Consider the following 13,500-nt stretch of genomic DNA (forward strand, 5'->3'; position numbering starts at 1 on the left):
ACCACAAAAAAAAAAAAAAAAAAAAAGTATATATATATATATATATATATATATATATATATATATATTTTTTTTTTTTTTTTTTTTTTTTGAAAGCAATTAATACTTTCATTCAGCCAGGATGCATTTATTTGATCCAGCAAAGACATTTAAGATTTAAAAAAAAAAAGATTTCTATTTTGAATAAATGCTGAAGATATTCTTTTGAACTTATATTGATATATTCGTCAAAGAATCCTGAAAAAAGATCAATATTGTTTTCAACGTTAATAATGAATTCTGAAGGATCATGTAACACTGAAGACCGGAGTAATAGCTGCTGAAAATTTGGCTTTGTCATCACAGTATAAATTACATTTTGAAATATTAAAATTATTTTAAATTGTAATAATGTTTCACAATATTATATTGTCAAATAAATGCAACCTTGGTGAGCATAAGATTTATAAATATTAAAAATATTACTCGCACCAAACTTTTGAACAGTAGTGTATTTCCTATTATAATAGGAGGTTTTAGGTATGACATTAAAAGGGTGGCGTCTTTTTTTAATAACCAGTAGGCTTTAGTTACATCACAGCTATTAACATGATTTGCTGGCTTCCAATAGTATCCAGCTGCAGCCCCGCAGAACACCTGTTTCAGAACACCAGTTTCAAAACCCCATCCACAGAACCAGAAGTGAGGGGCGGGGCTTAAACAGTCATAGTTGCGCTATCCATATATGTAATTTTCTTTTGTTAAATATAAGCTGTTTTCACATGGATTTTGATCGGATCGATGTCTGCAATATTTAACAACAATACTTTTAAATAAAGTCACTTTCTGTTCATATAATATGCATGTCATGATGTACAATGATCAACATTTTAAAACATAGCCTATTGATCATGCTCAAATCAATGAATACAAAGACAGTAGTTTATACTTCATGGAAACAGGCTAAAACTATTCACAGTTTTTATTTAAAAAATATTAATAAATATATAACGTTGTAATGTGTTTCCCATTTGACTATAGATATATTAGTATTATTTTGTTCACATTCATGTTGTTACAAATAATACTGACAGAAAATAGCCTATGAGATTTAATGTTAATGGACACAAACACTGTAGTTTATTGTTACTTTAACAATACTACAACTTTTTTTTATTATTTTAAAAATATATTAGGCCTAATACACTTGTAGCATGTTATAAAGGGTTTCTGACTCTATATTCAATCGTATTATTTCGATTGAAAATAATAGACAGAGAATGTGACATTTCTATTTTTCAAATGGCAAATAAAAATAACCATTTAATACAAGGCCTTAAAGTGAAACGTGTTTCTCTGAAAGAAAACAAATAGGACATATATAAAATATTTCTAAAATAAAAGGTTTAAAACGAATTTAAACGGCACATAATAAAAAATAAAAACATGCAAAAAAAGTTATATTAAAACACAAAAACTCTTAAAGACTCTTAAGCCATATCATGGCATTTCTGCAGAAATACTTGAAAAGATGAAAATGTTTTCATCCCTGAAAACGAAATGAATATGTTTTATTAATTAATAATCATTTAATATGGTAACACTTTAGAATAATGGTCATTAGTTAACATTAGTTAATGTATTAACTAACATGAACTAACCATGAGCAATACATTTGTTACTGTATTTGTTCATCTTTGTTAACGTTAGTTAATATAAATCCAGCTGTTCATGGTTTGTTCATGTTAGTTCACACTGCAACTAATGTTAACAAGATTTTAATAAAGCATTAGTAAATGTTGAAATTAACATTAACAAAGATAAATAAATGCTTTATAAGTGCAGTTCATTATTAGTTCATGTTAACTAATGTAGTTAACTAATGTTAACTAATGACCATTATTCTAAAATGTTACCTTTAATATTAAGACAAATAATATCTTTTGACAAATGCAAAAAAGCTTTAATGATAAAACGTGAAAGACGTGAACAGATTCAATATTCGTTCACCACCACAGAAATATCACACACAACTCAACATATTCTCCTTCATGCTTCTGTTTACATCTCACTGGCTTAAATGCATGTTTCTCTTGTTCAAGGATATGAATAGAAAATAACTTTATTTAAAAGTATTGTTGTTAAATATAGTAGACATCGATCCGATTAAAATCCATATGAAAACAACGTGTATGGGTAGCGCCGCTCACTTCCGGTTCTGTGGATGGGGTTCTGAAACTGGAGTTCTGAAACTGGTGTGCTGCTGGGCTGCAGCTGGATATATCTCCTGGCTTCTGGCTAGTCAGTTACAGGTCGAATTAGGGGGAGGGGCATTCTCATTCTAGAGAGCGTTTTATTGGTCCTAAATCTGTGTAGGTCTGGATAAGTCATCAATATCTGTTAAAGGTTCATTTTGGCATTTTTTTAGGAGTACAAAAGCATATAGACAGAGCTAGTAGACATGGAAAGAGTTCATGGGGTCTTTAAATAACTTGTTCCTTGTCAGTCCTTGATATTGTTTAGTCTGTTCTGTCTCTGTCTGCATATGTTTTTCAGTGATGCACACAATATGCTGTTATGAACTGGTGAATTAATTAACTAATTTAATTAACTAATCTGAGAAAGATAATATGAGATGTCACTTTAAATAAGGCCATGGTCAAGAGGATCATTCGATATTTGGCAGTAATATTCACATAACTTCAGTTAAGACAAAAAAAAAAAATGACACAAACATCATGATTAGATTATAGGCTTCAAATGCACAGGTTTTATACCATGAATTGTGTGATTCATTGACCATTGGACTTTTTGAATGTGACATAAATGTTATCCACTAGAACTTTTATATTCCCTGAACAAACGTTGCTGTAACTTCGCTTTTCTACCTTCTTACCCAACTATTCCTTTCTACCTTTTTTTTAAAGCAATGTGTGAGATTTTACTCCAGTCTCACACAATCTTTTACAAAGCTAGCTAAACTTTATATACCTATAATCACTGAAATGACCTCTATCACCTTAACAATCTTTCTTTTCACCCTTCTTACCATTTTTTTCCCCTTTGGATGCTCTGCTGCACTTGTCACTAAAAGCACGTAATCCACTTGAGAGTTCAGTGCCTTGTCTAATGACTCGCACCTCTGAGGAGTTGTTGCGAGCCCCTGGAAGTCCAAGCATGGGATGGCCTCGTAAGTTGCAACTTACCAGTTGCCAATGTGTGTATGTGTCCTCTCACCCCATGTAGTCTGTTAAGTCCAAAGTATACTTAGGTTTTTATGTGTACAACATGGTATACGCACAGTGCGCATGGTGTGAATTTTATCATCAGCAACCTGGCCCATTGTTTTACAGTCCAAAAGAATGGATGAGACGGAACAACAACAGCAAACTACTCAAGATGGAAACCACAATAGATGGTTGATGATTTATTGTGTGAAGGCGGGGGTTAAATGAAACCCACAACTAGATTAAATAAGTACAAAGCCATATACTACCGGTTTCACAGACAAGGTTTAAGATAGTCCCAGAATAAAATGCATGTTTGAGCTGTTTTAACTGAAAGCAACTTGCACTGACATATCTTAAAATATGTCAGTACCATTGTTTTATCTGAAGATGCACACCAGTAATGTTTTTATCTAAGGCACATTTATAAAAGCTACTTAAATATCCTTATTGAACTAAGGCCTAATCCTGGCTTAATCTAAGCCCTGTCTGTGAAACCAGGTCTTTATTGGTTAAAACTTCTTGAGAGAAACACACCGGAGACCGTACACCGGACAAGGATTAAACTTTCTAGTGCATATGAGTTGACCGCCTGTGTTCACTTACACTATTAAATGAAGTATTTTTTGAAAGGCTATGCATTCAGCTGTACTCATACACTAGCCTTGGTAGTAATACTGGAGTATACTATGGGCTTAACTAGCTGTGACAGAATAGAATGGTAGCTTAAAAGGGTCATATCACGAGGAATGAATCAAATCTTAGATCTTTTGAAGAGTTCATTGAACACTTCATTCAACAGTGAGTTTTCACAGTGATTCTATAGGAGATTAGTTTTTGTTTCTTAAAGAGCCTTTTATTCAACGGTTCTTTAAAAAACCTGTCTAAGTCTAAAGAACATTAACGTCTGTATAACCTATTGTGCATCGGAAAGGTTACATGGATGTTAACACAACTGTTAATGCCAATAAAGAACATTTATTTTTAAGAGAGTATGAAATGACCCTTCTAACATTTTTACCATGTTACCAAAACGTTTTATTTGTTGTTGTGGCCATCTGTGTTTAACTAGTCAGTCCTAAAATCATAGTTATGTAATGGATTGTCGTATTCACCCTTAATAGATTTCAATGCCAAAGTCTTTTAATAATCACATCATATCATATCATCATCACCATAACCTTATATATTAACAGCTCTGATCAGATAATTTAGGATTTATGAAGGTGGATGCAAAATCTTTTTTCTTTTTTTTTCTCAAGTTATTTTTTCTCAAGTTATTCTTTTGTTGCGAGTGCTTCATTAGTAAAGCTTTTTTTCTTCTTTTGGCTACTTTTTTTCTTCTTTTGGCTGCACCAAACTGGCATCTTAGTCATTATAGCACAAGAATCCTGGTCAGTAATAGTACGAGCAGGTTTTCAGTGTCATTGAGAATACTTTGCTTCACTGTGCTTGTTCTGTTCTCCTGCAAATGCTTTTCACAGCATGATGACAATGACTTGGGCTCTGAAAGGTTAATAGTCAACCTTTTACCAGATTCCTTTCTCTCCTGGCACATCACCTTTTCTAATTTATTTTAGTTTCAAAAGCATGGACTCGAGCAATTCAGACCCTATAAAATATTCATAATCTGTAAAGTGTAGTCAGTCCCATTGGTTCCCATTGGTTTTATCTGACATGCAAGATGCTCTTGCTTATTCTGCATTTGGGTTTCTCTGTTGACCTTTTTTGAACTTTGTTTTTAAAATAATGGAACGACGCCCTTTTAATTTGTGTCTTTTTCATTTAACCATTTTCATAACTCTTTCTTAGGTAGCCCAATCACTACACATCGCAACTTGACATCAAGCAGCTTGAATGATATCTCAGACAAACCAGAGAAAGACCAGGTGAGTCCAATTATATATATATATATACCATATGGTATGTGTGTGTATACCAAATGACTCTTTTGAACATCCTATTCATCAAAGAATCCTGGAAAAATGTATCATGATTTTCACAAAAATATGAAGCCGCACAAAAGATTTTAACATTAGTAATATTAAGAAATGTTGGTAACACTTACAATGAGGTCTCATTTGCTAACATTAGTTAGTGTATTAATGTATTAACTAACATGAACTAACAATTAGAAAATACAAATGTTAACAAATACAACTTTGATTTTAATAATGTATCAGTAAATGTTGAAATTAACATTAACTAAGATTAATAAATGCTGTAGAAGTATTGTTCATTCTTATTCATGTTAACTAAAGTAGTAAACTAATGTTAACTAATGAAACATTATTGTAAAGTGTTGCCGAAATGTTTAATGAGCAGCAAACCAGCATATTAGAAGGACTTCTGGTTATTTAAAATTTCTCAATATTACAGTTTTGACTATTTTTGATCAAATAAATGCAGCCTTGATGAGCATAAGAGGCTTCTTTCAAACTTTAAAAAGCATAAATATTTTGTTTATATATATTCAAATATAAAAATTAAGACAGAATGTATGGTATCTGTAATTGACTAATTTAAGTCTGAGCACATAAACGCAGTCAATGTCAAATTTTATTTACATTTTTTAAAGGGTTTTTTATTGTTTTCCTAATGATAAAATAGGACATATAGGACAGCAGAACAGAAGCAGTGGAGCATGTAACACAAGGACATAGCTGGTGGGAATTATAGACTTGCATTCCTAATGAGAAGTTCTTGGTCTCTCATTGAGGGAGCACCAAGAGGTCATAAGGGTGGTGTCAATCTGTGACAACCCGTAAAAATTAACTCACTTCACAGAAGTTCACCTTAGAGGAATTGTAGAATCTTTCCTTTTTTACGTGGGAATCCATCCCTTCTTGCTGAACGCAGCATTATGTGAAATAGCTGGCAAATTTTTGACTGCGTTTCTGTGCTTTGTGCAGAAAATACTAGTGTGAATGTGATTACTGGAAGGCCTTAGCTGTTGACAGACTCTGAGGAGATGCCCCTTGCCCCTTGTGGCAGAGTGGGGGATTGACAGACTGCTTGTGTGAGGGGGGCCCAGAGACATGGACAGATTGCAATTGTAAGCACAGATTGAGGGGTGGCTCGGCTTTGTGTCGTGCACTGTGAAAGCCTTGTGGCTTGTCACACTTTAGCTTTTTTTTCTTTCTTGGTGACGTCATTCCTGCTTTCTGAGATTAGACATTCACAGAATCTGGAAATGAATGGTAACCTAAAGAAAATGAAGTATTTTTGAGTGATTTGGTATGGTGGTTTAGAGCGATGAATCATTTCCCCCTTTGTATAATGATTTTTTTTATTTATAATATTGCTGTTCTAAATTGAGCTAACTTAATGTCAAATTTATTAAGGCTTCTTTCTTTAATGTAGGACAAGATTACCTTGACTTTTTTTCCTCAGTGTGAGTGCCCCCCTAAGGAAGGACCATGAATTTATTAGTCTTTCAAGTATTGACAAAATAGTTTTATTACATTTTATTAAGAGTGATAATAATAAGACAAACACAATATGAGCAAACAGAAACACTTTTTAAATTGGAAAGCATTTATTTAAACATATATTTGCAGAGATTTTGGTTGACAGCCATCCATTTACATTAGCTCCAACAGGAAGTCATCAGTTCCATGGCTTGGCTACACAAAATGTTGGCTGTCATACCGTGTTGACCGACTGATGTAGTAAAGCATTGCTTGCTCTATCGGTGGAAGTACTCTAGTATCAGAGATGACACTAAGCCTTTCCACATCACATACTACCTGCCAGAGAGCTGGACAGCTGCGGTAGAGATGTAATATTTGATTTTAATGGAAATTGATTGGGGTGTGTGATGTATTGAAAGGTCAGAAGTTACTTACCTTTAATAAAATCGGAATACATACAATGTAAGACCGCTTTGTATGGCATTCAGCATATTATGCTGCTGAAGTCAATGAATTGATGAGACATGACCATCTGCCGACCCTTCTTTGACTTCTACATATTAGCTACTCTGAATGAAGCTAAGAGGTAAACATTCATATAAGTCTGAGATAAACACTATGGGTTACTTAAGGTGTGTCCTTCTAATACCTTAATCACCCCTTTACGCTTCTCTGGTAATGCTGTCTACAATCTGGCCTCCAGTTAACATGACATCGCTCATCTCCATCTATGGCCATCACTTCCTCACTTGTTATTGTTTCATTCATGGTTAAGATCATTTGTATTACTCCATGGTAGCTTTGCTTTCTAAATTCCCAGATGATTAAGAATGAGTTGAAATGTTGAGTTTCTACAAAGGTTATTCTCACAAAGCAGGGATGATATGATGATATTGGGTTCCCTCTTTCGTCTCAGCCTTCTTTCTTTAATCAAGCAAACACTGCGTTAATGGTATACTTCACCCAAAATGTCTTAATTTACTCACCCTCATGTTCCAAATGCATATGACTATCTTTCCTTAGGAAGGAGGCTTAAAAATCACTCAAAAGTATCATGAAGTAGTTCAAATAACTTCTATTCTGAAGCCTTATTATGTATTTGTTTAATGAACAGACCACATTAATTTGTTATAAACCAAAAAGTAAGTTAAGTCACACATTTATGTGTGAATTACGTATACCACATCTGGTGATAGACCAGATTTAAAGGGCTAGTTCACCCAAAAATGAAAATTCTGTCATTAATTACTCACCCTCATGTCATTCCAAACCTTTAAGACATTCGTTCATCTTCAGAAGACAAATTAAGATATTTTGGATGAAATCTGAGAGCTTTCAGTCCCTCCAGTGGGTGCAACGCAATTTACACATTCAAGGTCAAGAATGATAAGAAAATATGTCATTTTAAAGTAACCCATGTGACGCAAGTGCTTTGTTTGCACAAAAAAACCCCATCATTTACCACTTTATTTACAACATGATGCATGTGTGTTGTTGACTCAACGCTTTGGATAATATTATTTTGTAAATAAAGAGTAAGTTATGTGTTTGTTTGCTTTTTGCGAACAAAGCACTCGCGTCACAAGTCGCATGGATTACTTTAATAATGTCTTTCTTATCGTTCTGGACCTTGAATGTTTACATTGCGTTGCTCCAAATGGAGGGACTGAAAACTCTCAGATTTCATCAAAAATATCTTCATTTGTGTTCCCAAGATGAACGAAGGTCTTACAGGTGTCGAACGACATGAGATTGACACGACGAACCAAATCACAAGGGGAAAAAACACAACATAAATAAGCATAACGAAAAAGACAACCTTTCAGTACATCTCCATGTACAAATAAAATATGATCTTCCTTAACTAGTTATACTGTATCTACAAAGTATCTACAAAGTATTTACAAAGATTAAAGGCATCATCAGGGTTTTCCGAGAAGTTATAAAACCTTTTTTTTCCCAATTTGACCAAAACATGTCAAGTTTATAAAATGAGTAATCTTTTTTTTAAAACAAGACACATAGTCATCCCATTCATCACTATTTTCATGCGCTAATCCCATTCATGCACTAATTTGATCTGATAGCTGAGCTGTAGTGCAATGATAACCCGTGTTAGGGTCGTTTTGCTACAATGTAATGGAATAAAAGCGAATAAAAGACCTTCAAAAAAGATGATCTGTGGTGCTGCTGATGATGAGAGGTCTGTCTTGTCATGTGCTCAGGTGCTCCAAGTTAAACGTTTTCCATTGTGCTTGCTAGAGCTGTTCTGTCAATTGTTAACTAAACTGCTTACTCTGCCTGTTAAATAAGACTTTCAGGGAGGATGTTTTTGTTTATGTATTGGCAGTATACTGGGGAACTGGTTTATGAATGACTGACACTGGAACCTCGTCTTTAGGTTATCAGCAGAGCTGTCAAAATCTGATTTATGAGCTTCCTAATTAACGTCACTGGATTTCTCTCATGTGCGCTAGTCTTACTGTTAAAGAATGAGTGTTTACATTTTTGGAAGTAATAAACATATAAAAGTACTTTATATACGCAATAAGCATGAGTAATTGTGAAATAACACTTTTAGCTATTAAAATGTGCAATAATGACCTTGAAGGCACCAGTTACAGTTGCTAAACAATTTATGGTTATGTGAGCAGGGTGTACTAATTATCTTTGGCTTGTAAATTTCACATTTGGCATGAGGTCAAAGACTGAGCTGGCAGATGCCACTGCTTTGAAGTTGGCCTTCATTTTATCACTGGTAGGAACAACAACAGCCCATATAAATAAAATTAATTTAACAGTTCTTTATACTGGTTACCACTGGTTCCTCTGAGTTAAGAGCAAAAGAATGCAGGAGTCACAGTGGGCCTTTGCTGAACCCTAGAATGAACCATCCTACCTACAACCACCAATCTTTGTAATTTCCATTAGCTGGACAGTTGCAGCTGTTGAATTCATCACACCATAGGAAAGTCTTGGCACAAAATGCCAGCCGGGCAACATGTTTAATGAGGTCATGGGTTAGGGCCTGATTTGTGCACTTTGTTCATCCGTTTCTTCTTTTTTATCGAGCTTCATTAAAATACCATCCTGCATGTGTCCAGCTGAAGAACAAGTTTATGAAGAAGCTGCCCAGAGATGCTGAAGCTTCCAATGTTCTCGTTGGAGAAGTGGACTTCCTGGACAGTCCTTTTGTGGCCTTTGTGAGGCTGCAGCAGGCAGTCATGTTGGGGGCGCTGACTGAAGTGCCTGTGCCCACCAGGTATGACCTGCTTTCATCCCACAAGGCCAAGGAGGGAAATAAAAGTAGTGGTGAAGGGGTGTTCGGTTAAAAAAGAAACTTTCATTAAATGGTACATAACACACACAGTTTCTGCCAGTCTCATATTAATCTTGAGTACCTACAGAGTAGTATTGTATCCTTCAAATCTCCGAAGAGTCTTTAGTTTTATCATTTATAAAAGATTCTTTCCGAAAACAGACGAGCTTGTGGAGTGGGCGGAGCTAAAGTGACACGAGCACGCACACACACACAAAAAATACATCATCCCTGGATAACCTTTGATTCACTATATATTTGTGTTGTTTACATTATATGCACTTACGCGCCGATTACCAATAAAACACAGACATTTGTTGCAGTTTCACTCACCGCCTGCGGTTTCGATTCGTGATAGGGAACAAACAAACACACTTGCAGAACTCACACGTTGCTGCCCCATAAAAACAAACTGCATCCACTGTTTCCTTAACACTGGGTTATTTGGGAAGCTGAACAAGGTTATCTTTCCCTCACAACCAGAAACACACTTCTTTAGTGACACTGTTGATTTTGTGGTCTAAAAACAAAATGACAGTGCTGCCGACGGCTTCCCTAACCCGAACGAAGCTCGTTTTGATGGGCGCACTCTTGCTCTCACTCTGGTTGATGTGCGCTGGCGCTCATCCGGGAAAAGTGCTCATACAAGCAATTCCACCCTTTAGGAAGTCATACAGGGCCATACTCAAAAAAACGTATGTATTTGGCACAGAAATACTTTGTCATACGTCCAACTCGTTTTTTTGAAATTGTGGCCATGTTTAGCATGAGAATACAACTCTTTAACAGTGTAAATAAGTCAGAATGCCATGTTATGCCATGAAATGGCATTACATGTGTATGTTTTACATTAAGTGTGCTAATATTTGTTATTGTCTTGTTGTCACCAGATTTCTGTTCATTCTGCTTGGACCCAAAGGCAAAGCCAAGTCATACCATGAAATTGGTAGAGCAATCGCTACCCTGATGTCTGATGAGGTACATAGAGGCTAATCTAAGCCGAAAATGGTTGTCAATCCTGTTTTATACTGCTAAATATTGTTGCGCTCATTCTTGTTTGTTTATGAACAACTGCATTCTGTAACAGAACTAGTGTTATTTTACTGTTATATTAATTCTGTTGTTTTTGTCATTTACATTAGTTTTTTATTTATTTATTTCTATTTAGCTTTGATTTATTTATATTTCAGTTTTAGTTTTAATAATTTAGCTTTTCAACTTAAACTTTTAATTTCTCTCACATGTTGAGAGTTTGGTGCACATATTGTATATGTTACTCAAGGCTGTTGTTCATCTAAAAAAAAATAGTATTTGAGCCATATCTGTACATTAAACTGCTGTATGAACAGGCCAACTCAAAAACCAAACACTGACTGTGTGAACATAGCCTACATGTTCTGATACTGTGTAGCTGTGCCTGAAATGAGAGAAAAAAAAAGAAGAAAAAAAGGATTAGTTGGATTGGATTGTGTGTGGAGAGTTGGCCAGTAATAACTGTTCTCTTATCAAGGTCTTCCATGAAATTGCGTACAAAGCCAAGGACAGACAAGATCTCCTCGCTGGCATTGACGAGTTCTTGGATGAGGTCATCGTCCTCCCTCCTGGAGAATGGGACCCTGCCATCAGGATAGAGCCTCCAAAATCCCTGCCCTCCTCTGATAAAAGGTAATTGATGTATATCAGCCTGTAACTTTATTTTGCTGAAGCCCCACCAATATCTCACATCAGACTCTGTCAATGTTCCTATTTTGACTCATATGATGGTCGGATATAATTTCTGTGCCTGTGCTTTTATATGTCAAATATATATTGTTTTTTTTAAGCCATATACAGTGTGTTATATGTCACAAATGATCAGGAAGTAGTTTCAAAGGCCAGCCAGCCAGGTCTGTGCGAACAAAGGCCATTCATTCATTCAGTGTGAAGGAGCAGAGCAGCAGTTAATTAGATGAAGTGCGTCACCTCTCTTTGGCTTCAGGTGAAGTGACAGCAGGGTGCCGTTTTATCCTGCCACCTGAATACAAAAAGCAGAAAAGCAGAGCTGTGTGCCCGCAGCATGCAGTCACACCAGCATCACACACAGTGTACACAACATATTACACACAGCAGTCCTCGTACATGCATTCAAGGGTTGTTGAATGTAAGCAACAATCTGAACTGTTTCATCTATCTATCTATCTATCTATCTATCTATCTATCTATCTATCTATCTATCTATCTATCTATCTATCTATCTATCTATCTATCTATCTATCTATCTATCTATCTATCTATCTATCTATCTATCTATCTATCTATCTATCATCTGTCTGTCTGTCTGTCTGTCTCCATCTCTATTGCTCAGTTCTTTGTCTGTCTCCATCTCTATTGCTCAGTTCTTTTATTGTTTTATCTCATTTTATTGTTTTCACCTATCTGTCTGTTGTAAATAGTTTTATTTCATTTTGTATCATTTTTCCTGTCTCTCTGTTTGTTTTTAGTTTTATCTGTTTGATCGGTTATCTGTTTTGTTTGATCAACCATTTTATCTATTGTTCAATCGTTCTTTCTTTATCTCTCATTTTATCTGTTGTTTTATCATTCTATCAATTGTTTGATAATTTTATCAGTTTATCGTCCTTTCGTTCGCTATCATTTCTTGGTTTGAGTGATTATCTGGATGATTGAACGAGTACCATTTTCATATATCATGGCATTTAGATTATAATTTGAACAATGCCATGGTATAACCACGTCTATCTTGTATTTTTATTTCTTATTGCACATTTGTGTGGGCGACCAGGGTACAAGCTTACAGGATGTTTAGTTAACTTCAGGCTGGGGGCTTAAAGTGACTTATAAAGAGTTTACGGGTGTGTCTTGTCATCTTTCTTCTCTGTTTTCTTTCCTCCTCTATAAGTTATTTCAGGACATTAATGACATTGAAGTGTCTTGTTTAACAATCTCCATTTGTTTATATTGTCCAGAAAGAACATGTATGCTGGAGGGGACAGCTCACAGATGAATGGAGACACGCCTCACAGCGGTGGAGACGGGGGCGGGGGGCACGCAGTAGGCGATGAGCTGAAGAAGACGGGGAAGTGAGTTAATGTTTGTATAAATTCTTCTGAAGGAACAGATTATGTTCTTTGAACACCATGGTTTAGTTCAGATAAAGGTTTGTTCGTGTTCCTTTCTAAATGACTAGAATTATCTTAATATTAGTCAAACACTGGAGTCAGCATGTGCTCTGTTTACGCAGTACATTAGATTTGATTTTCTAGTACAGTACATTCCCACTATTGTTTTAGAAACACCTTGACCTTTGGCAAAGAACTGCCTTGTACCATGGTACCTTGTACCACTTTGGCACTAAATAGATGTTTTTGCTGTTACCAATTCATAATACCAATAAACATATTACTTTTTATATTATTACATAGTCCACTAGTGAAAATGTTTCTATTTATAAATAAAATTAAAATTAATTTCAAAATGTTTTAGTATTTGGTGTACCCCCCTTTCGCTTTTGATTACCGACCTTGAAATAGTATATAATAATATTTCATGTTCATTGCATGTT

At 35.1% G+C, this 13,500-nt stretch overlaps 1 protein-coding gene across 5 annotated transcripts in view; it reads left to right on the forward strand.

The window, feature by feature from the left end:
• The window catches only part of slc4a4a (solute carrier family 4 member 4a), an 88,231-nt gene that overhangs the window by 52,154 nt on the left and 22,577 nt on the right, over window positions 1-13,500 (forward strand). For 3 of the 5 annotated variants that reach the window (XM_079815055.1, XM_079815054.1, XM_079815053.1), the window contains 5 exons: window positions 5,019-5,095; window positions 9,724-9,881; window positions 10,829-10,916; window positions 11,449-11,603; window positions 12,905-13,018. In XM_079815055.1, the coding sequence (XP_079671181.1) occupies window positions 5,019-5,095; window positions 9,724-9,881; window positions 10,829-10,916; window positions 11,449-11,603; window positions 12,905-13,018 (592 nt within the window). Of the gene's footprint in view, window positions 1-3,073; window positions 3,170-5,018; window positions 5,096-9,723; window positions 9,882-10,828; window positions 10,917-11,448; window positions 11,604-12,904; window positions 13,019-13,500 lie in introns of all 5 variants that reach the window. The other 2 variants (XM_079815051.1, XM_079815052.1) reach the window with 1 other exon arrangement.

The sequence above is a fragment of the Gobio gobio genome (assembly GCF_949357685.1).
Source record: "Gobio gobio genome assembly, chromosome: 4".
NCBI classification, from domain to species: domain Eukaryota; kingdom Metazoa; phylum Chordata; class Actinopteri; order Cypriniformes; family Gobionidae; genus Gobio; species Gobio gobio.